Raw genomic sequence first — 25,549 nt, forward strand, 5'->3', positions numbered from 1 at the left:
CGACTGCTATCTTCCAGAGGAACATGGAAAGCTTGCTCAAATCCATCCCTGGAACAATCGTATTCCAAGATGACGTCCTAATCATGGGTCAAGACACCGAGGAACACCTCCGCAACCTGGAGGAGGTGCTACGCCGACTGGTCCGGGTAAGCTTGCGATTAAAGAAGTCCAAGTGTGTGTTTTTGGCCCCAGAGGTCGAGTTTTTGAGCAGGAGGGTTGCTGCAGATGGGATGCAGCCTACCGAATCCAAAACAGAGGCGATCCGTCATGCGCCCAGGCCCTGCAACACATCAGAGTTACGTTAATTTCTGGGACTACTGAACTATTTCAGGAACTTTCTGCCGAACTTAAGTACATTGCTGGAGCTGCCACACGTGCTCCTGCATAAAGGTTGTGATTGGTTTTGGGGGGACTGCCAGGAATGGGCTTTCAATCGGGCGTGGAACCTGCTTTGTTCTAATAAGTTATTGACCCTGTACGACCCCTGTAAGAAATTGGTTTTGACATGCGATGCATTACCTATGGGGTTGGGTGCGTGTTGCAGCAGAGCAATGGTGAGGGCCAACTCCAACCTGTGGCTTATGCCTCCAGGTCGCTCTCCCAAGCAGAAAGGGGATACGGGATGGTCGAAAAGGAAGCACTCGCATGTGTCTATGGGGTGAAAAAGATGCACCAGTACCTTTTTGGCAGAAGGTTCGAGTTAGAAACGGACCACAAGCCGTTAACATTCCTTTTGTCCGACAGCAAGGCTGTCAATGCCAATGCGTCAGCTCGCATACAGCGATGGGCTCTCACGGTGGCTGCGTATGACTACACCATACGGCACCGGCCTGGCACTAAAAGTTGCGCTGACGCGCTCAGCAGGCTCCCACTGGTGACCACCGAGGGGGTGTCGGAGCAAAGCGCGGAGATGGTCATGGCCGTTGAGGCTTTCCTATCACAGCCCGCCAGATCAAAATCTGGACCAACTGAGACTCTCTCCTATCCCTGATAAAGAAATGTGTCCTGACTGGGGATTGGGTGCCCGCACACGGAGCATGCCCTGAGGAGGTCAGGCCGTTCCACAGACGGATGGATGAGCTCTCCATCCAAGCTGACTGCCTGCTATGGGGCAGCCGAGTAGTCATGCCCCAGAAGGGCAGGGAGGCATTCATCAGGGAACTCCACAGCAAGCACCCAGGCATTGTGCTGATGAAGGCAATTGACGGTCACATGTATGGTGGCCGGGAATTGACTCAGACCTGGAACACTGGGGTTCGCAGTGCACGACGTGTGCTCAGCAGAGTAATGCCCCCAGGGAGGCCCCACTCAGCCCGTGGCCTTGGCCCACCAGGCCATGGTCACGTATTCACGTAGACTACGTGGGCCCGTTCATGGGAAAAATGTTCCGATTGTTGTCGATGCATACTCGAAATGGATCGAGTGCATCATATTGAATTCGTGCACGACATCCACCACCGTGGAGAGTCTGCGTACGGTCTTTGCGACCCACGGCTTGCCGGACATCCTGGTTAGCTGTAACGACCCATGTTTCACTAGCTATGAATTCCAGGAATTTATGTCGGGTAACGGTATCAAACATGTCAGGACAGCACCGTTCAAGCCGGCTTCCAATGGGCAGGTGGAACGTGCAGTTCAAATCATAAAACAGGGCATGCTCCGGATTCAAGGACCTTCCCTTCAGTACCGCCTATCGTGTCTCCTGCTGGCCTATAAGTCCCGCCCGCATTCGCTCACGGGAGTCCCGCCCGCGGAACTACCCATGAAACGCACGCTTAAAATGCGGCTGTCCCTCATTCATCCAGCCCTGTCAGACATTGTTGAGGGCAGGTGCCAGTCCCAAACCGAGTGCCATGATCGCAACGCAGTGGGGAGATGCATAGAAATTGATGACCCTGAATTTGTTCTCAATCATGCTTTGGGACCCAAGTGGCTTGAGGGTACTGTAATTGGCAAAGAGGGGAATAGGGTCATAGTGGTCAGACTTAACAATGGGCAGATATGCCGCAAACATCTGGACCAAGTAAAGAAAAGGTTCAGCATGGTCACTGAGGAACCTGAGGAAGGTCACGAGATGCTACCCACAGCACTGCCAGAGAACAAGCAACAAGGACATTCACCAGCATGCACAGTCCCTGCGGCCAGGCCGGAATCACCTCAGGCGACAGAGATGCATGCCAAGGCCCAACCACCAGAACCCCAACTGTGGCACTCCAGAGAGAGCGTCGACCGCCTGAAAGACTCAATCTTTGACCCAAAGACGTTGGGGGAGGTGATGTCATGTTTGTAACCTTCACACAACTGTAACCTTTATGTAACAATACTGTACACTGTATACACCTGAGTAATGCACACCTTGACCACAGGGGGTGAACTTGTGGGACACACTCGTCACCTGGTCATCCAGGTATATAAAGGGAGGCCCCACGGAGGGTCATCACTTCTTGATCCTGGGAATAAAGGTTCAGGTCACACAGTGACCTTGTCTGCAGTACATACCTCGTGTGACTCTATAGCTGGGTGCAAGGACACCACATATGTCATGCGCTTCAAACTGGATTTGTTCCCGTAGATGCTTAATCCACGCGTTTGTGGCGGAGGGGGTGGGGAACACCTTCATCATAGTGGGGAAATGCATTTTTTTGCACTAGCAGTGTGAGTTGTGCGGCTAAATGCAACTCAGGTGGCCCTTGCACCACTTGGGACAGAGCCAGCAGACAGGGGAGTAGGTCTGCAGGGAGCTGATTGTTGAGCACAGTCTTTGCAGTATCTTGGATTGCTGCCCAGAGTGGTTGGGTCAGGGAGCATGATCAGAGGTTGTGTAGAATCATGCCACACTGATCATATCGTTTCCAGCATTCATTCAACAGGGAGAGATGAAATCTGTGAATCTTTTGTAAGGTGCTGTTCATCCAGTGTATAAGTTGGCTTTCATGCATTCTTCTGCAACTGGTTGTTGTGAGGGAAATTTTTTTGTAAAAAAACACTAGTATTTCATTATACCAAAAAGATATGGAGCAGTGGTTGTGGCTTTAATCCTGCATTTCCCAATGTGCTGGACCATCAGGAAGAAAGGCAGAAAATTCAAATTACCAAATTTGTATGATTTTTTTCATTTAAACTCTGATTAGGTTCATAAAAGGAATTCATAAGATGAATGGTCCTTAATTATGTCAACTACATTTTGCTGTTATCAGCAAACAGTATGAGACTCTTGTTGAAACTGGATGCTCCAATAATCACGTTTGCCATTGTATATCTGTGCAAACAATACACCATCACTTTCCCTCCGTTTTCATTTTTCTGTCTTCTAGTCTTTACTGGAAAAGATTTGATTCGGATGGTGGCAGCTGATAACATCATCCAAACTACTGTCTCGTAAGTATTACAATGTGATTCCGAGAAACTTCGTTCTGATCACAATATAGGACAGAAAGCTAAAACTTGTCTAATACTTGTTCTGATGAAAAGTTTCTCTCTCCACAGATGCTGCCTGCCCTGCTGAGTATTTTGCAGCATCTTCGGTTTTTATTTCAGATTTCCAGCATCCACAGTATTTTGCTTTTGTCCTAAACTTGTAAGTCTAGCTGAATCCACGCATATGTTAGTCTTGATATAAGCAAATTTCTAGCTGTGTCTTGACATGAAAGTGAGCAGGTCCCAGGTTTGCTCCTCAGACATTAAATAATAATGTAGTCAACTGTGTTATATACAAATCTGGTTATGAGTTTCCTTGTTCATCCCACTCTTTCAGTGTAACAGGATTCCACTGCAAGTAATGTTGAGCATAAAAAGGAATGTTGTTCCAGAGCTTTTTGGCACATTTGCCATTGTATGATATCCGCGAAAGAAAATACAAGGTCTGCTTTTGTTCTAAAAATATCTGCTAAACACTCCTTCTCCAGCTTTAACCTAACACAATCAACAAGGCTTATCTCTACAAAGACAAAGCCAACTTTTGCACTACATTCCTTCAGTCTTCAACAAAGCCAGATCAATCATGGAAGCTGTTTCGATTTTTGTGGTTTCTCACTTATTCATTTTACTAATTTGCGCGCTTCCTGTAGAACAGAACATCAGGAAGGAATATGAAAATGTGGAAGAATCAGCCATCAGCCAGCCAAATGATTTTCCTGATCGCAATTCTGCTGAAGCACGAGAAAACTGCTCTGCCGACAGTGAATCTGTGCATGACGGAAAATTACTTTCTGCACAAGGAACAGGAGCAAAACTGTTGCAACCATCAAATGAAGGTGATAAGATTGCCATGAGCATGTCCTTCCCGAAGGAGGCACAAGGAGAACCTCCAATTGCAAACAGAAGTCAAGAATTGGACACAATCTCTAATCAGAAAAATCCGCGTGCTTTTAAAGAACCGATCTGTAGGCTACAAGGTGATGAACAGAGCATGAATTATCTGGAGGTGATTGGTGCTATTACTGGATATGAACGCAGTTTCATTGAAAATGTGATTTTGTACAGTGACAGCCATATGGCCAAGTTTGGGATTTGTTCTGGTTCAAAAAAAAAACACAATGCATTGCTTTTTCTCAGAAACTTGGCACTTCATATAAAAGCTGGTGCCAAAATGGTAAAACTGATGGTGTTGCATCTTTCTGAAGGTAAGAAGAAAAGATAACTTTTTTATTAGTAGAAGATATGCGAACAAATGCTAGTTTAATTGGGCTTTATAATCAATACTAATATTAGTTAATGGACAAATATTCCCTTCAAAAAATTCTGAGTATAAAGGTCACAAAAGAAGATGTATGAATTTGATTTATAATTCAAGATCATTTGCATTTCATTAATACCAAATGTAAAAGAAAATTAGGTCAAAAGGTAAAAAAGGATGAGTTTAATGATTTATTCATTGTGAACTGATGCCAGTGCAGCTGGAAGCATCTCTCGTGTGAATTAGACTGTTGCATGATTTAATTTGAAGTGAGAACTTCCTGTTCAAATAAGTTTTTCTTTAAAAAAAACACCTTATAGATTCTATAATTAAAATCCATCTCTGAAAAATTGCTGGCGATGAGTTCTCATATATCGTATCACTTATTCCCAGCCATACCTCATTTGAATAACGTGATACACTGCAAGGTATTGGTACGTGGTTATGTTATCAGTGTGGGAGCATTGTCCCCTCCAGATTATATTTCCTTTCTTCTCAGAGTGCCATGAATTGGAATCGATAGCGCCTGTCTGTGTGCGTCTGTATATACATATAGGTGTGTGTAATATATATGTGTATATATAGGCAGGCAGTTAAAATCATCCGCGAGATTTACCCACTGACTTCCCGCCTAGTTGCCACTGTCTTCTATGTTAACTTGCTCTCCTGAGCAAGCAGCGAGGAGAAGCACCTGAAGCCGGCATGGTCTTTCTTTAAATATGTAGATTGGGATCTGATGATGTCCTTGGGCCCTGACTGCTACCTCAGCAGGTAGCCTGAGTAGGGAAAATAGGAGGAAGATGATCTGGGGCCAGAAGAGTCTCAAACAGGTAAGTTTTAAAAACAAATTCCTTGTGGGGCCCGGATTGCTCCACCGGGCCCCACACGGAAAGTTTGGGCTTCCCCTGTCCTGGGCTTCCCCTCACCCTACATCCTGAGTTCAAGAATCTCCTAAACCCCTCTTCCTGCAACTTATCTGAGTGCCGGAGACCGTTCCTATGGTTCTGGCCAACGACTTCCTGCCACCCAGCTGATGCCTGCTGGCCGTTTTCCGGTGGGCCATTGACTGAGGACCTGCAGCTGAGGCCTAGGAGGCTTCATGCTGCTGACTCCAGGGAGATTTGGCGATTGGCTTGCCCCTTCCTGCCTGATTCCCACTCTGGACTCAAATTGGGCCTTAGTTCTATTATTTTGTCAAATGATATGGTCAAAATTAGGATGCCTGTTAAAAATTAGACCATAACAAAGAATTACTATTAACAGCCATTTGTTTTGCTCTGTCCATTTTGTTGGGTTACATTAGCAGAAGGATAGTATAAATGGGTTCAAGAGACAATTAGTTGTGTTTGTGGAGTAGAAGGGAATAAGGGTTATAGGGAGAAATGGGTGGGTCAGTTGAGATCTATCAGAAGTATATGTTTACTGGACCTAATGACCCGTAACTTTTTCATACAGCTATAATTTTTTTTAGACATTCCTCTTTCAAATAATTATGAGCAAGAATGTCGGCATAAGTAAAAAGTCTGATACAGGTATTTACTTTTCAGCCTTGCTGAAGGTCACTAATGAAGAATTTGTGCAGCATTCCTTAACTGCATTTTAAAAGTGAAAAGAGAATATTTTATTCAAGTCCAGATCTTAATCTTGAAGTATCAGCACAACAGTGACAGAAGTAAATGGTAAAAATGAATTTTCTCTTCAAGCACATGGGTGTAGTAATATGTCCTTACTATACAGTACAAATACACACGCGGCCCATACTTGAGAGAAGGTCACTCTGTGACCAGTAACCTTTATTAGCCAGCACTGAGTGAAGAAGGTGGGTGGAGCTACCCCTTTTATACCTGAAAGTCCAGGTTAGGAGTGTCTCCCAGAAGTTCACCACCGAGTGGTCAGTGTTCTCACGGTGTACATTTTAGGTCAGTTTATACATGGGTTACAGTGACAGTTGAATACATGACATCACCTCCCCCCAAAGTCTTATTGGGATCACAGGTTAAGTCTCTCTGGTGGTTTACGCTCCCTTGTAGAGTGCCTGAGTTGGGGCTCCGGTTGTTAGGCACTGGCCTGAGTGTCTGCTGTTTGCAGTGCCTCAGGCCTGTCCCGACTGCTCACAGTGACTGGGCTCTCCTCCCTTTGGTTCCGGTGTTCAGTCACCTGTGGTGGAGTGAACTCTACATCATGTTCTTCCTCTGCTTCTTCTATGGGGTTGCTGGACCTCCTTTTTGTTTGAGCCACATGTTTGCGACAGATTTGTCCATTGGTAAGTTTAACTACCAGAATCCTATTCCCCTCTTTGGCAATCACAGTGCCTGTGAGCCATTTGGGCCCTGCAGCGTAGTTGAGGACAAAGACAGTGTCATTGACATCAATACATCGCGCCCTCGCATTCCCGTCATGGTAGTCACATTGTGACCGGCGCCTGCTCTCAACAATTTCTTTCATGGTGGAGTGTATAAGGGATAACCTGGTTTTGAACGTCCTTTTCATTAGCAGCTCTGCGGGTGGAACCCCTGTGAGTGAGTGTGGTCGGGATCTATTGGCCAACAGGAGGCATGATAAGCGGCTTTGTAGGGAACCCCCTTGGATTCTGAGCATCCCCTGTTTGATTATCTGCACTGCTCGTTCCGCCTGGCCGTTTGAGGCCGGCTTGAACAGTGCCGTTCTGACATGGTTGATACCATTTCCTGCCATGAAGTCCTGGAATTCAATGCTTGTAAAGCACGGGCCATTGTCGCTGACCAAGACGTCCGGTAGACTATGGGCGGCGAACATTGCCCGTAGACATTCTACGTGGCAGAGGATGTGCTTGAATTGAGAATGTCACATTCAATCCATTTGGAGTAGGCGTCTACTACAACCAAAAACATTTCTCCCATGAAAGGACATGCGTAGTCCACATGGATGCGTGACCATGGCTTGGTGGGCCAGGACCAGTGGCTCAGGGGGGCTCCCCTGGGCACACGTGTTTCACCTGCGAACGCAAAGTTCCAGGTCTGCATCTATCCCTGGCCACAAAACGTGTGACCTGGCAATTGCCTTCATCATGACAATGCCCGGGTGCTCATTGTGGAGTTCTCGGATGAACACCTCTCTGCCCATCTGGGGCATGACTACTCGGTTTCCCCATAGTAGGCAATCGGCCTGAATCGAGAGTTCATCCTTGCGCCTGTGAAATGGTTTAAATTCCTCAGGGCATGCCCCGTACGTGGCTGCCCAATCCTCATTCAGGACACATTTCTTGACTAAAGACAGTAGCGGGTCTCTATTTCTCCAGACTTTGATCTGACGGGCTGTCACGGGTGAGCCTTCGCTTTCGAAAGCCCTCTCGGTGGTGGCTAGTGGGAGCCTGCTGAGTGCATCGGCGCAGTTTTCAGTGCCCAGTCTGTGCGGAATTATGTAGTCATAGGCGGCTAACATGAGTGCCCACCTTTGTATGCGGGCCGACGCATTTGCATTTATGGCCTTGTTGTCGGCCAAAAGGGACGTTAGGGGTTTATGATCTGTCTCCAGCTCAAATTTCCTGCCAAACAGGTACTGCATATACACATGCAAGCACTTCCTTTTCTACCATCCCGTAGCCCCTTTCTGCCTGGGACAGACTTCTGGAAGCATAAGCTACCGGCTGTAACTGACCATTGGCATTCACATGCTGCAACACACACCCGACCCCATAGGACGACACATCGCATGTTAAACAAGTTTCTTACATGGGTCATATAGCATTAACAGATTGTTGGAGCATAACAAATTGCGTGCTCTATCAAAAGCCCTTTCCCCCCAGACCCATTTGCGACCTTTGCGCAGGAGCACGTGTAGCGGCTCTAACAGCGTGCTCAATTTGGGAAGAAGGTTACCAAAATAGTTCAGGAGCCCCAGGAACGAACGCAGCTCCATCGTGTTACGGGGTCTGGGTGCTCTCTGGATCACTTCTGTTTTGGACGCAGTAGGTCTGATTCCCGTCTGCTGCTACCCTCATCCCCAGGAATTCTACCTCTGGAGCTAGGAAGATGCACTTCGCCTTTTTCAGTCGCAGACCTACCCGGTCCAGACAGCGTAGCACCTCCTCCAGGTTGTGGAGGTGTTCTTCAGTGTCGCGACCCGTGATGAGGATGTCGTCTTGAAAAACCATCGTCCTTGGAATTGACTTGAGGAGACTTTCCATGTTTCGTTGAAAGATCGCGGCGGCTGAGCGAATCCCGAACGGACATCTGTTGTACTCAAACAACCCCTTGTGTGTTGTGATGGTGGTCAGCTTCTTTGACTCATTTGCCAGCTCTGGTCATGTAAGCTGAGATCAGGTCCAATTTTGAAAAAAGTTTGCCACCGGATAGCTTCGCAAAGAGATCCTCCGCTCTCGGTAGCGGGTACTGGTCTTGGAGTGACACCCGATTGATGGTGGCCTTGTAATCAACACATATCCTGACCGACCCATCCACCTTGAGCACCAGCACAATCGGGCTTGCCCAGTCACTGAATTCGACTGGCGAGATAATGCCTTCCTTCAGCAGGCGGTCCAATTCGCATTCTATCTTTTCCCGCATCACGTACGGCACCGCTCTGGCCTTGTGGTGTACTGGCCTGGCATCCGGGTTTATGTGAATCACTACCTTGGTCCCCATGAATGTGCCAATGCCGGGTTGAAATATTGAGTCAAATTTGTCCAGGATTTGTGAGCATGATATTCGCTCCACAGAAGAAATTGCATTTACATCGCCCCATTTCCAGTTCATGACAGCAAGCCAACTCCTCCCCAGCAATGCGGGACCGTCCCCCGGGACAATCCAGAATGGCAACCTGTTCTCCGAATCTTTGTGGTTCATGACTACCGTGGCCCTGCCTAGCACCGGAATGATCTCCTTTTATATGTCCGTAGCGGTGCATCAATCGGCAATAATTTTGGCCTCCTGGGCTTGGATGCCCACAACTTATCGAACTGTTTGATACTCATCAGGGACTGGCTGGCCCCATGTCTAGCTCCATCGATACTGGGATGCCATTGAGGAGCACTTTCATCATTATCGGTGGCGTTCTGGTGTATGAACTGTATATGTGCTCCACATGAACTCGCTGAACTTCAGCTTCCAGCGATTTCCCCCAGTGTCCATTTGGCCTCGTAGGGCTTACATCGGGCCCGTCCTCCTCGTACATCAACCTTGCTGCAGGCTTCCTGCACATATGCGCCAATGACCGCTGACGTTGCAGTTTCTGCAGGTATATTGCTGATACCTGAAAGCTCTGGCTGTGTGTTTGCCTCCACAGCTCCAACATGAGCCGTTGTTGGAAACAAAAGGTCCATTACCAGTCGATCATCTCTGACTGTCTCTGTAACTGTCCTTAAGCGCACCATTGACCGGTGTTGATGATCCCATTACTGGCCGCATTGTCCCTTGCGATGGCATGAATCGCCGTTCAGCTAGCCATTGTCTCTGTTGAATTCCCCTTTGGGTTCGACTACATGCTCGGGCATGTCCGCCTGGAGAACTATGTGCCGCGTTAACAATGTTGACTCCCTGTCCATTTACTGCATTTAAACCAAGATTTTTGTCAAACATCATTCTGGTCTCTTCCTCCCCTGAGATAAATGTCTGGGCCATCAAAGCCGCCATTTCCAGGGTCAAGTCTTTGGTCTCAATCAGTTTCCTGAAAACCCCAGTGTGCCCAATGCCCTCAATAAAAAAGTCTCGCAGCATCTCTGCTCTGCATTCATCTGTGAACTTACATAGGCTCGCCAGTCGCCGGAGGTCTGCCATGAAGTCTGGAATGCTTTGCCCTTCTCGCTGCCGGTGCATGCAAAACCGGTGTCTCGCCATGTGCATGCTGCTCGCCGGTTTAAGGTGTTCCCCGATCAACTTACAGAGCTCTTCAAAAGTCTTGTCCGCCGGCTTCTCTGGTGCTAGAAGGTCCTTCATCAGGGAGTACATTCTGGATCCACAAACCTTCAGGAGATGAGCCCTGTGTTTGTCGGCCGAATCCTGTCCCAGCCATTCCTTAGTGACGAAACGTTGCTGTAGTCTCTCAATAAAATCGTGCCAATCATCACCAACACAGTACCTCTCGTCTGTGCTGTTGGTGGCCATGCTCGCGTGGTTTAAATCCCAGTTTCTCGTCGCCAATAATATGTCCTTACTATACAATACAAATGCACACGAGGCCCATATTTAAGAGAAGGTCACTCTGTGACCAGCAACCTTTATTCCAGCACTGTAGTGAAGAAGGTGGGTGGAGCTACCCCTTTTATACCTGAAAGTCCAGGTTAGGAGTGTCTCCCACAAGTTCACCACCTAGTGGTCAGTGTTCTCACGGTGTACATCTTAGGTCAGTCATGGGTTACAGTGACAGTTGAATACATGACATGTAGTATGGCTACAGGTGGGTACATAACCGTGGAGGAGGAGGAAAGGGAGGATCAGGAGCACAGAGGGTGAGGAAGGCACATGACTTGCAATAGGTGCTACTTCAGAAGTGTATCACACCAGAGGCAACAACCTGGTCAAGATGGAGAAGCAACACGGGACGAGGGTCAGGCTGATCTGAGAGGCTGAAACTGAACTCGGGCATCTGTTTCGCAAAGGCTTGCAGGGATAGTCTGCCATTGGCCACGCCCTGCCAGTCATAGTGAAGGTCACCTCAATTTCTATCTCCAAAGATTGGTTGGGCATCCACGGGAATCACCCACTTTGTTTGGTGTTGAACACTGTGTTTTATTATCCTCTCCTTCTGATCCCCGGCCTGCTCTGATGGTGCTCGCAGGCTGGCGGCCGCACAGACTGCTGGGTCAGGCTGCCACGCTGTTCCTTCATTGAAACATCTGTGAACGTTTTGGCGTGGAAGCAAGTCATCCTCAACTCGAGGGACTGTCTATGATGATGATGATTTATTATCTGCACAATGAAAAGAATGAAAAGTAAATTAAATTTTTAGCTGTGCAGTAGTAGTAACTACACGCTTGAGGTGTTTCGCTGCTGTGTTTGCACCATGTATTTTGACCTCCGTGTGTATTATCTGTCGCCACACTACTAAATACACCTCTAATGAAAAGGAATAGTACTTATGGATGTCTGTATAGCCAAATGGCGAGTTGCAGAGAACATAGAAAGCCCTGGCTCCACCTTTTTCTGCACTGACCCTGACAGACCCATATCAGTTGTTGTGGACTTATTGCTTTCAAAGGCACCACCTCGCATCACTGTCACTGGGAAGAGTGCTAATCAGCTGCTGCTATACAACATGCTGAAAAGCATCTCCTCATGATACCCACATATCTTTGAGCTTAGCACAGTGGAAATCTATTAGGGTGTGGAATTCCTCCATGTTGATTGCTTGCACGCAATTTCTAAGTGAGTTGAAGATAGCCATGACAGCATCTTGAAATTTGGAGCCCAAAGTAGAAATGGAGCATTCTTGAGAGATGTTCTTACTAAACTTATAATCTGGAAAACTAAGGACTCCATGCAGATGCCATTGGGATTATTATGTGATCAGTTGAAGATTGCAGTACATATAGCCCATGCTCAATTTACATCAGTCATCTTGGAGATGGTAATGCATATCTGGATGGCCTACTCCCCCATACTACACAGGCCACTTTCTGAAACAGTGTACACGGAAGCAAGTGATTTCACAATATAATGCTGCTGCTATAATAGCCTTTGTTTGAGAGAAGGTCTATTAAAGTCTGTAGCCGCCACACAGCTTAGCTGGGGTACTCAATATACTGGACCGTTACCTAGTACTAGCTGGCCATCCATTAACCGCCACCATTGCTATCACTTGCTCACTAAAACTCAGTGCTTCATGCTGTGCTTTCTCATCAGCATCACTATGATTTGCTCTATTAACACATCCATCCTGTTGTCCGCTAAAGTAATAGTGACAGCGGTTGGCTTGCAGTTGTGTGACGCCCTTTGGGGCAGTTAATGGTCGACTGAGTAATTAATAGCGCCAGTATCCTTTTAATAATGTGATAATTGTTAATCACTGCCAATCAACCTCTCTGGCCCAGAAAGTGAACAACTAAAAGGTGCGGAGTCTCAATCATTCAGGTAGCGACTTGTTGCTGGAGATTTTTTTAAATGTCTTTCTTTGCATTTCTGTCTCTTTTTTTTCTCTCTCTCTCTTAATCCAATCTTTCTTTCCCTCTCTTTATTTTTCTTTGTGTACCTGATTTGACATTGAATTCACCCACTAATTAACCCTTCTTCTGAGTCTATTTAGCAATCTTCAAATCTCATTGGTTAAGGAGATACACTGTTGATCCCGTCGTTCACTAAGGACCCAATAGCCCTGTTGCCCTCACCACACCGTTATTAGCTCACACCTCCAGCAACCTACAGGGCAAAAATAATTTGAGCTGAAGGGTGCAGAAAAAATCTACCTAACTGATCATACTGTGAGATGGCCTGCTCCAGCCAATTCCGGCCCATTGTGCATTTCATGTTAGACTGCTCCTGCCTTTATAAAACAAGGTATCATCTGACTTAGTGAGCAATGCCACACTAAAACTGCTAGTATGATACATGTCCATAGTTCTGCACACTTTTACATTATCCACAATCACAATGCCCCCAAAACTCTCTCATCCACATATATCAATGAATGCTTTCTCATACTGAGTGATTTGCCAAGATGTCTGCTATCTGTTTCACACTGTGTCCTTCTGCTGTGTATGAGTCTTGCTTTTAAACTTAAGAGCAGTGAAGATTGGGACATGGTGATTTGATCCACAGACATTCCTTCCTATAATTGTAATGTCTTTTCCATCATGCCATGTATAATGTAATGTGCATAAACCTGCTATTTTCATTTACTCTTACACTCTTGCTGACAACTCTGTGTCAGCACACCATTCTTTTGCATTTACTATATCTTCCACAACTACTTATTTCCATATATGTCCTGTGCTGCTACTTGACACTAATATTCACGTGCCTGCGCTTTTTAAATCAAGTATCTTCTTCAGCTAGGTCCTCCAAGCAGCTGACACAAAGTTCATTCTGTCAAAGACATATTGCACCTATTTTGCATATCTGGGAGTTATATTCCCTCACCAAAAATGTACAGATGTTACCAAGATTGCAGGGGCCTTGTTGTTAAATCAGGATTTTCCTGCTTGTTGTCTGCCATTTGCACCTGAAGAAATGTGCACATCAACTCAATGACAGACACCCTTTGGTCTGCCTGAAATTTGCTGGTCTACCAGAGCAAGGAGCTGTCCAAGATCGAGTGTTGCAAACTGTTACATGCACTGGTCTAAGTCAATGTGTTGAGGGATCCACTGGAGCGTGTTGCAATTGTTGAGGGATCCACTGGAGCGTGTTGCAATTGTTGAGGGATCCACTGGAGCGTGTTGCGATTGCCGCAAAGCCCAAATGGGGAATGGCCCCAATCTAAGGCCGTCCCGTCATTGTTTTTCTCCCCTGTGCACTGAGAGGCTGAAACCTGCTTAACACCCTCTGAGTCCTTCTAATGTTTACAAAAGAACTGAATGTATTGAGGGAACACATACATTCCTGTGTACCTCAAATGTACGTGCTGTGGATGTAGTCGTAACAATACCAATGGAAACAGTACAACTCATTATAAATACAACTTTCTTTTTGAGTGTAATGAAACCAGTGGCAACCAATGTTCCCTGTAAGCTGCGCTTTGTTCTGCGTGGCCTGCTCCTTTTAAAGCAGACATTTGTCCTGTTTTTCATTCAAAGAGGAGCATAGTGACATGGTTGCCATTAAACCGTACAATGTACCATTAAATGTCTGCGCATGCGCAGTATTTACAGTGTAAAAGCTGGTGAGCTTACTGCACGGCTGCGCGTGGCACCTTAGCAGGAACATTAGTGGCAAAGCTAAAGGTATAACACAGTGTAAAATGGAAATGTAGCATCCTTTGAAGTGCAATAATCAAATGCAACAGTACCAACACTACCCGAATTGATGCCCTTGAAGTGTGTTTATGACCTGTAACGAATGTTCTCTTGCATTGCATTTATACATATTTTGCATGGATTAGGAATAATGTTTATTCAGGGGAAATAAAACTGCACCCTCTACAACTCAATTAATAATCATTTTGACATTTATTTATGTCAAATAATGGGACTCATTATTTGATTGGCTGCTAGTATTTTTTATATTAACAAAATCACATTCTCGGAAATCAGTTTTCAAAACAATGTGTTCATACATTTCAATCCAATTGTTAATTATGCTGAAAAGCAGACATTTGTCCTGTTTTTCATTCAAAGAGGAGCATAGTGACATGGTTGCCATTACCGTACAATGTACTGTGTGGTGTAATGTATTGTGCAGTATAAATATACGGTGAATATATCATTTTGCTGAAACACTAATACACATTTGGCTGATGTACTCAGAAATATGGTGGTAGGTTTTCCCAATAACACAGTGGTCGATCACTTAGAAAGAACGACCCACAAGGCATTAGTTATGCAATAAATGTTGTAGTTTGTTTTTGAAAACAAACCAATTCTGTTTGAGCTGTAAGAGTTATATATTGTGTCCAGTCTTTTTTTTAATTACTCCACCGTGATTATTGAGTTTTTCAGTGACAACACAGAAAAAGACACAATATAGTTTTCATTGTTTTGAATGACATAATGTATCAGTGGTCCTCTCTAAGCCTTTGTCACACCTGTTATATATTTCCTTTTCTAAACAGTGAACTGGAAAGCGTACAACCTGCAACTTCAATTTAAGATGGCATATGAAAGGGATTTGCATCAGCTGATGGAGGATTCCGAGATGTTTTTGCTGGTGTTTTATCTTGGACAGAGCCACAGCTATTTCTTTGAAAATGAAGGAAGATTCAGATTCAATGAACTTCAATTGGAGGAACATCAGGTGATCTTTTTAATTATTCAAATAATTAGTAGAAATGTAAGTAATAAAAACCACTAAAAGCTTACTTAACCCACAAATGATGAGTATTCATTTTATGGTGTAATTTCTTTATTTCTGTATAATGTGATTTACCGTACGTTCATATTGACCTAATTACATTATTTGGGAGAAGGAGTGACACCAATAAAAGCCTTAATGGAGTCTGTTACGGGCCTTCCATAAGCACAAGTGAAAATAGTCACTTTCAGCCAACCGTTACTGACCCCCTTTAAGTCTGGATCTTTTTAGCCTCTCACTTTTCTTTAAGATATTTATATCAATTGCTCCCGCTATCTTCTCCCCATCCACTGTAACATGAGGAAGCAGCTGCCTCAGATTTATTTTTAGCTCATATCTAGGTTACTAGGCAGCCTGCATTTGGAGTGCAGTTCTCCCTCATGATTTTATTTTTAAATCTCATTCAGTTCATTTGCACTTGATCCAAATTTAAATACCCTTTTGTTGCAGGGGTAATGAAGTCCCAAATCCTATGGGCTTTATCATACTAAGCTGTGAAGCTGAATCTTTGATCAGAAATAAACCATGTGTCTCAAATCTCTATTCATTTTCAACAGAGCGAGAAAGAGAGAGAGCGAGAGACCCACATTTTGTGCCATCCCAAATCATGTTGTCTCTCTTTTCTCTCAAGTTAACCTTTTTGAGGGCTACAGTGTAATTTCTCTACTACATAATGAAACTACAGTTCAATACAGAGAACACTATAAATGGTGTATGGCACAAATCAGCCCACTAATTGAATGAATAGTTGGTTCTGATTGAAAAAAAATATTTTGCAATCAAGCTTTCCCTTTGTTTCAATTCTCAGCAGTTTGTGTGGTGTTTTATTGTCTATTTCATCTCTGTGAACAATTGTCTGAATAGCCAGTTTGAGTCACACCTCCAGCTGGCACAGGACATTTGGAAAAGCAAAATTTGGTCAGGCAAAGTCAGCATGGAATTATGAAGGCGAAGTCATGTTTGAAAAATTTGCTGGAATTCTTTGAGGATGTAACCTACAGGATGGATAAAGGGGAACCAGTGGATGTGGTGTATTTGGCCTTCCAGAAGGCATTTGACAAGGTGCCACACAAAAGATTACTGCACAAGTTAAAAGTTCATGAGGTTGGGGGTAATATATTAACATGGATAGAAGATTGGCTGACAAACAGAAAGTTGGGATAAATGGTTCATTCTTTGGTTGGCAATCAGTAATGAGTGGGGTGCCACAGGGATCAGTACTGGGACCCCAACTATTTACAATCTATATTAACGACTTGGAAGAAGGGACTGAGTGTAACGTAGCCAAGTTTGCTGACAATACAAAGATGGGAGGAAGGGCAATGTGTGAGGAGCACATAAAGAGGCTGCAGGAGGACATAGACAGGCTAAGTGAGTGGGCAAGAATTTGGCAGATGGAATATAATGTTGGAAAATGTGAGATCATGCACTTTGGCAGAAAAAAATCAAAGAGCAAGTTATTATTTAAATGGAGAAAGATTGCAAAGTGCTGCAGTACAGCGGGACCTGGGGGTACTTGTGCATGAAACGTAAAAGGATAGTATACAGGTACAGCAAGTGATCAGGAAGGCCAATAGCATCTTGGCCTTTATTGCAAAGGGGATGGAGTATAAAAGCAGGGAAGTCTTGTTACAGTTGTACAGGGTATTGGTGAGGCCACACCTGGAATACTGCGTACAGTTTTGGTTTCCATATTTACGAAAGGATATACTTGTTGTAGAGGCAGTTCAGAGAAGGTTCACTACGTTGATCCCGGGGATGTGTAGGTTAACTTATGAGGAAAGGTTGAGTAGGTTAGGCCTCTACTCATTGGAATTCAGAAGAATGAGAGGTGATCTTATAGAAACGTATAAGATTATGAGGAGGCTTGACAAAGTGGATGCAGAGAGGATGTTTCCACTGATGGGAGAGACCAGGACTAGAGGGCATGATCTTAGGATAATGGGCCGCCCATTTAAAACTGAGATGAGGAGAAATTTCTTCTCTCAGAAGGTTGTAAATCTGTGGAATTCGCTGCCTCAGAGAGCTGTGGAAACTGGGACATTAAATAAATTTAAGACAGAAATAGATAGTTTCTTGAATGATAAGGGGATGAGGGATTATGGGGAGTGGGCGGGGAAGTCGAGCTGAGTCCATGATCAGATCAGTCATGATCAGGCTTGAGGGGCCGTGGCCTACTGCTGGTTCTATTTCTTATGTTCTTATGTTATGATGGATTGGCTTTGATACCAATCATTCAGGCTCTTACCATCCTGACAAGGGGGACAAAATGCATTATATTGTCTACTGCTACTATATAAATTTCAGCTTTATATAGTAGGCATTTACAGCAAAATATTTGGACAACCATTATGTGACAGAAATGTACGTGTTTGATGGCTGAAGCAATATTTACAATAATTTAATGGTGCAACCTTATTCTGCATGCTCTTCCTCTTCTTCCTGCTAACTCTTTTCCTTCATTATAAAAACATACTGTATATGGAATGCCCTTTACAGACCTCATTGTTAGGGCTCCAAGACAGAAGGGAGGAATTCAAAAGATTCCCCCACCTGAAATGGCTGAAAGGCAGAATCCTTTCAGTATTAATCAGCTAAGCAAAGATTTTTCTAGTCGCTGGGTCAAAATCCTGAAACTCCCTACCTAACAGCACTGTGGGAGTACCTTCACCACACGGACTGCAGTGGTTCAAGAAGCTGACCAGCACTGCGGGCAACTAGGGATGGGCAATAAATGCTGGATGCCCACATCCCATGAATGAATTTTTTTTTAATTCAGTCATCTCTGGTTTAGATAAAGTTGGTGGACTCAACCACTTACTGGTTTGACAAGTGATGGAGGCAACTTACCTTTCTTTTCTACCGGCTTAACTTAAACCATTTTGGTGTAAATGGTGGAATTTCTGGGTTTTGGCCTTTGCTCTCTTAGTCTGTCATTTGTATACATGCCTCACTTTGGGGGCCAGATGTATATTTTAGAATGGGTGTAACTTTGGTGTAGTTGATTTATGCCCCGAACTCTGGTACTCTACACTATCTTTGCATCCGAAAAATCTCGGAACTTCAGACCCTATATATCTTTATCATATATTTGGGAAAACTTAAGTATATTCATGAGACAAAATAGGTAATTATTTAGTAAAATTATCCCTTCCTGCCAGGAGAACAGAACCAGTTAAAATTTTAAATCTTGTAACCTTCCTCTTTCTCTGTTGCATAATACAAAGGCACATGGCAAAATTTGATGCTGTAAGTTTGATGGTGGTACCTGATAAAGGAAATTATTAATTTGAACAGTACAATTTGAACATAAAACTTCAGGTATAATAAAAACAGAAAATATGGATAAAAATAATGATTTATTATCATATGTTATAATGCCATCTTATTCCCACACATGTGTTAAAGTCTATGCTCTATATAACATGTAGCAATTGAAAAATTTTCCATTGGTTGCAGAGAGAATATTTCCACTCATAGGGGAAACTAAAACTAGGGGACGTAGGGCTAGATTTTACACTTTTGTGCATATCGTCCAAAAATGGCCGTTGTTTCCGGCGTGGGTGCTAAAAATGGATTTTCAGATCGCTGGCTTCTCGCCCATTCTCAAAGTACCTAGTCTCCATTTTTTAAATTGGGCGTTACCACGAGCGATATGAAATGGGTGGTAGCGTTAAATCTCGCTGACCTTCTGCCGTAAAATGTTACCGTTCTTAGCAACGGCATGGCAACGCTCGATTCTCGTGATTCTGGAAGTCAAGGTTCATCATGACATGCGCAGAAGAGGAGACAGAGAGAGAGGGAGCTGAGGGGGACTGAAAACGTGTGTGGCTGTGGTGTGTGCTTGTTTGGCTGTTGCGAGAGACATGAAAGAGATTCACCAGCAGCAAAAAGCATACAAAGCACCAAGAACATAGTTGGTACCAAGTTTTTGTCAAACAAATAATATATAACATGGAAGGGATGGTAGAGGCCCTGGAGCTGGTAGCCAGGAACACTGGTGGCAGAGGTGGGGAGGAGAATCGGCCGGGGGGGTTGGGGGGAGGGGGAAAGGTTGGCTTTTGCAGAAATACTAATGATTTCAGGCAATTGTTCGGTTTAAATGTTTTTTATGTAACAAAAAGTTGTTGCGCATTGGCTCAGATAGCTGCACCGTTACACGCTGGTGATTCCTTAATATCAAAGGGTATAACGACACTTAACTTCATCACCAAGGTAGTGCCCATCATTGATGTATGACCTGCACACCCAGCAGTGTGTCAACTTTAGTAAATAACACCAACGTTCTTTCAGGCAAAGCGATCATTGATGAGCTCCTGACGTGAGGCTCTTGCAGCTATCATGCCACCACGGGCCCTTTCATGCAGTCTACAGTGGGGCAGGGGCATGGCTTCAGCATCAGCTTGATTGTCTAGGCCGATGTCAGCATCCGCCTCCTCGTTCTCCTCTCTCTGGTGAGGTGGACTGTCAGACTCATCAGGTAATTCTTGTCCCCTTCTGATAGCCAAGTTGTGCAACATGGAGCACACCACCACGAATTGAGCTACCTGCTCAGGGTGGTATTGGAGCTAGCCCCCTGAGTGGTCCAGGCATCTAAAGTGCTGCTTAAGCACTCCAATGGTTTTCTCCACAATATTGCAAGTAGCTCTGTGGCTCTCGTTGTATCGCCTCTCGGCTTCGGTGTGGGTGTCACGCAGGGTGGTCATCAGCCAGGTGTCGAGACCATGTCCTTTGTCACCAAGCATCCAGCATTGACCTTGTGGCTGATTGTTAAACAAGTCAGATACAGTGCTCTCACGCAGGATGTGAGCATCATGGATGCTGCCCGGAAATTTAGCATTCACTGCCATTATAATTTGCTGGTGGTCGACAACCAGTTGGACATTCAGGGAGTGGAAATCCTTGCGGTTCCTGAAAACCTCAGCATCCTGAAAAGGTGCCCGTATCGCGTACAGTCTGTTGCTCCCTGCACCTTGGGGAAGTTTGCAATTGGGGAGAATCCTAGAGCCCTCTCACTCTGTGCCTCCCTGGTCATAGGGAAGCTGATCCAGTCCCTCCTGCATGCGAGCAGGGCTTCAGTGACCTGTCTAATGCAGCGATGTATGGCATGCTGAGAAAGTCCGCAAATGTTGCCAGCTGTGGCCCGAAAAGAACCCGATGCATAGAACAACAGTGCCGCGGTGACTTTGACCTCAACAGACAGTGCAGTACTGATGGTGCTGGCAGGCTGCAGATCTGCCCTTATGAGCTGGCATACCTCAGTGATAACCTGTTTGTGGAAGCGCAGTCTCCGAACGCAGGTGGTGTTGGGCAAGCCGAGGTAAGACTGCTTCTCCCTGTACTTGCGGGGGGGGTGTAACGTCTGGTCCTCCTCATCAGTCTGGCATGCCTTACATTGGGCACATAATGCTGTGGAGCGTACTTTCGACCATCTCGAGTCTGCTGCATGTAATTGGTCATCAAAAGAGGGTGAGGAAGGACAGGGCCCATTGCAATAGCTCTCTGTTTTCCACTGATTGGTCACAAACAATGAATGTCCCGACGAAGACAATTCCAATTGGTCACAGTATGGTCAAGATGTTTGTACAGATGTTCACAGCAACTCCAACGATTTCCACAGTACACCCGAACTCCCCCGAGGTTGAAGCACAGTAGCCTTTTAAAGGATGCGACATGTGATGTAGAACATGGCGTCCATAACGCTGTGATTAGTTCCAGTTGGTTCCACTTTTTCTGGGCGTTTTTTTGAGTGAGCGATATTGTGGGCGATATGTGTGCGAGGTGGTGAAAGTGACACTGGACGATTTCATGGCCGCTAGTTTCGGTAAATATGCTCTTTACGACAAAAAAAAGTGGGCGGGCGGTATTATTAAATCTCGGCGTTAATGCGGAAAGTAACGCTGGGCGATAATATGGGCGTTGATTTTGCCCATTCTGATGATTCCGCCCTAAAAAATGTGGGCGGGTCATATTATTTTTTCCCGGCGTTAAGCACATGGGGAAAGTAACGGTTGCCGATAAGTTTCTGAAAAATGCCCATCAGTTTCCATTTTGTGCCAAAATATGGGCGTTATACGCCATTTCAGTGGTAAAATGGACGTTAAGTGGGCATTATGCATGGTAAAATAATGGAGGTTCTAGCTCTTAGGCTTAGAATAAGGGGCTGCCCATTTAAAACTGAGATGAAGAGGAATTTCTTCTATCAGAGGGTTGTAAATCTATGGAATTCTCTGCACCAAAGAGCTGTGGAGGCTGGGTCATTGAATATATTTAAGGCAGAGATGGACAGATTTTTGAGCGATAAGGGAGTCAAGGGTTATGGGGAGCGGGCAGGGAAGTGGAACTGAGTCCATCATCAGATCTTATTGAATGGCGGAGCAGGCTCAAGGCCTACTCCTGCTCCTATTTCTTATGTTCTTATGTTCTTATGTAACAGCAGCACTAATTTTCCTGTATCGCCAGTCTTTTCAGCTACGTTATGTGATAGACCTAGAGATTAACTGCCATTGTAGCTTTTAGCCTTTTACTGGAAACCTTCTGTTCCCATCATCAGAAGATTGTAATGGCAAACAGCAGCAGAGTTCAGCCCTGAATCATACACTTTAGATTGTAAAAGCAACAGCCTTACAATATGTGCAAGTACACCAGTTGTGTTCGAGTGAGTTAGCAGCTGTGACACAATTTCTGGTTTCAGATGGAGTTTGGAAAGTACTCAGGTTTGCTCTCCCAGTGATTGTGACCTGAACCTCTTGACTGGCAGCTTTGTCACACACTCCAACCCCACTGATATTTAATGTGAACTATGTTTTATTCTTAAACCATCTATAATAGCTCATAATAAAGATAGAAACATAGAAACATAGAAAATAGGTGCAGGACTAGGCCATTCGGCCCTTCTAGCCTGCACCGCCATTCAATGAGTTCATGGCTGAACATGCAACTTCAGTACCTCATTCCTGCTTTCTCGCCATACCCCTTGATCCCCCTAGTAGTAAGGACTTCATCTAAATTCTTTTTGAATATATTTAGTGAATTGGCCTCAACAACTTTCTGTGGTAGAGAATTCCACAGGTTCACCACTCTCTGGGTGAAGAAGTTTATCCTCATCTCGGTCCTAAATGGCTTACCCCTTATCCTTAGACTGTGACCCCTGGTTCTGGACTTCCCCAACATTGGGAACATTCTTCCTGCATCTGACCTGTCTGAACCCATCAGAATTTTAAACGTTTCTATGAGGTCCCCTCTCATTCTTCTGAACTCCAGTGAATACAAGCCCAGTTGATCCAGTCTTTCTTGATAGGTCAGTCCCGCCATCCCGGAAATCAGTCTGGTGAACCTTCGCTGCACTCCCTCAATATCAAGAATGTCCTTCCTCAAGTTAGGAGACCAAAACTCCAGGTGTGGCCTCACCAAGGTCCTGTACAACTGTAGCAACACCTCCCTGCCCCTGTACTCAAACCCCCTCGCTATGAAGGCCAATATGCCATTTGCTTTCTTAACCGCCTGCTGTACCTGCATGCCAACCTTCAATGACTGATGTACCATGACACCCAGGTCTCATTGCACCTCCCCTTTTCCTAATCTGTCTCTCTGTTTTTACCACCAAAGTGGATAACCTCACATTTATCCACATTATACTTCATCTGCCATGCATTTGCCCACTCACCTAACCTATCCAAAGTCACTCTGCAGCCTCATAGCATCCTCCTCGCAGCTCACACTGCCACCCAACTTAGTGTCATCCGCAAATTTGGAGATACTACATTTAATCCTAAAGATTTCAGCATAATCTCCGTTACCACTGGACAAACCACTGAACAACGATGAACACTTACAGGATAGTTTTACTTGTTTATTTTGTCTTCTTTCTGAAGGTTTCTTTCAGCTTTATTTTACTCCTTTGATACCTCCATTGTTTCCAATGGCTGTACGGAGTAAATACAACCATTTAAAACAGTGAAAGTCGGGGAGGATATTTTATGAAATTTTCCAATGTTTTCTGTTAAGTCATAATATTGAATTCTTCTGTTTAGACTGTTTGCTTTAATGAAGAGACAAAGTATGTTATTCTGAGTATTCAAGGAATCCCTGGAAAGTGTGCAGATGGGCAGCTGTGCATTGATGCATCTTTAAAAATCAGGCGACTTTCCAATGGTGAGTCATTTGCTACTACTTACTAAATTATAATTTTTTAATGCTGCTATTGACAGAATAAAACTAGTCAAACATTTTGGGCTAGAAATTTGTCTCGGGCGCTGGAGAAAACGGCGGTATGGGATTGGCCGCCCGTTATACGCAGTGCCTGATATTCAGTTCCATTGGCACTGCCTGAGACAAATTTCTAGCCCTTGAAGTATTAAAAACATGCCAATTATATGAATGATCATCTTCAAACGTCACGAGAAACTCCTAACCCATTCCATCCCCCTTCCCCAGTCTCAGGCTGAGCCAGGCTGTTTGTTACATTGGCATCCTTTTTGATCCTGAAATTAATTTCTGACCGCATATTCGCTTATTGACCCCTTACATCCACCTCCGTAATATCGCCTGCCTTTGCCTCTGCCTCTGCCTCAGCCTCAGCTCTGCCATTCTGCTGCTGAAACCCTCATCCATGCCTTTATCACTTCCAGATTCAATTATTCCAATGCTCTCCTGGCTGGCTCTGCCCTCCATAAACTTCAGCTCATCCAATACTCTGTTGCCCACAGCCTATATAAGTCCAACTCGCCCATTACCCCTAACCTACATTGACTCCTGGTCTCCCAATGGCTTAATTAAAATTCTTGTCCTTGTGTTTAAATTCCATCATGGCCTCATCCCCATCTATCTCTGTGACCTCCTCCAGCCCTTTGTTCTAGCCAGGACTATATCCACATCCACTTTGAAACTTACAAATTTAGGTTAATGGGGGATCTCAAGTGTTATCAGCAGATGTGGCATACATGGAGGTGGTCTGAAGCATTTGTTCTTGGTATTAATAGAAAATGAGCTGATGTGATATTGTTCTTGATATGTTTTGAAAGCAATCCATCTAGCATGCAATTATCTTTGAAAACTGATGCGACACTTATCAGTTGTTTGTGTTCAGTTATGAGAAAGCCTTCTGCTTCCATACTTTAAAATAATTTTTTCAGACAAAACAACAGATGTGCAGTGAGATCTATTGCATTAGCTTGCCAGAATTATGTATACCATGGAGCCTGAAATTCAAGTTCGGCGGAGGCACAGAAGCGAGCGTTAGCGGATCGATCACCCGTTATATACCCCGCCTGATTTCCGTTGGGCGGGCTGTATAGCTGGTGGCCGATCCACTACCGTGCGTTTTGCATCACCTAGCAAAATTGAACTTTCCCCCCAATGTTTTTTTGTACAGGGAAGGAGTTGGTTGTATGCATGTAAAGCTAATGGATGATGGCACCAGACCAACAGGTTTTCCCCCCTCACTTATCATAGTATCAAGAACATTCAGGACAGATTTAGTACAAAGATCATAAGGTAAAAATAAGAAGGTCTTTCATCCCATTCAGCTCACCCCATTATTTGAGTCTGTGTTGAGGATTTGCACATTCTGCATATAGCTCTCTTTTCTCTTAAGTTAGGAATCTGTTAATTTCCTTTCTTCGTCCATTTCCTTTTTTTGTTATTTTCTTTCTTTGTCCATTGTCCCCACAATCTTCTACCCTTTTTTGTCCTCGTGGAGGTAGCAATTAATATTGCAGGACAGTTATCAAAGGGAACTGGCAACTCTTCAGTATCTCGATTAAGTGACTTTTTCACTTTGTGCCTAGACAGTGAGCATCTATAGGCTATTTGATTTTGAGGAGCATCACAGCTCCATGCAATTTGTTCCCCATCAATATCGGGAGCCGGCTAGGAAGTGTACAGGTCTCTTCCAAGATTGTGGGCATTGAGCTCAAATGTAACAGCTCACTACTGTTCCACTCAAATCAAGTAA

The 25,549-nt window shown here is 44.7% G+C and overlaps 1 protein-coding gene across 1 annotated transcript in view; it reads left to right on the forward strand.

The window, feature by feature from the left end:
• The first annotated feature begins 3,979 nt into the window (after positions 1–3,979).
• amh (anti-Mullerian hormone) overlaps positions 3,980–25,549 on the forward strand; it is a 34,081-nt gene continuing 12,511 nt past the window's right edge. The window contains exons 1-3 of the mRNA XM_070859781.1: positions 3,980–4,622; positions 15,356–15,537; positions 23,628–23,748. Of these exons, the coding sequence (XP_070715882.1) occupies positions 4,001–4,622; positions 15,356–15,537; positions 23,628–23,748 (925 nt within the window). The 5' untranslated portion in view covers positions 3,980–4,000. The remainder of the gene's footprint in view (positions 4,623–15,355; positions 15,538–23,627; positions 23,749–25,549) is intronic.

This window comes from Pristiophorus japonicus, chromosome 18 (genome assembly GCF_044704955.1).
Source record: "Pristiophorus japonicus isolate sPriJap1 chromosome 18, sPriJap1.hap1, whole genome shotgun sequence".
Taxonomy (NCBI): Eukaryota; Metazoa; Chordata; class Chondrichthyes; family Pristiophoridae; genus Pristiophorus; species Pristiophorus japonicus.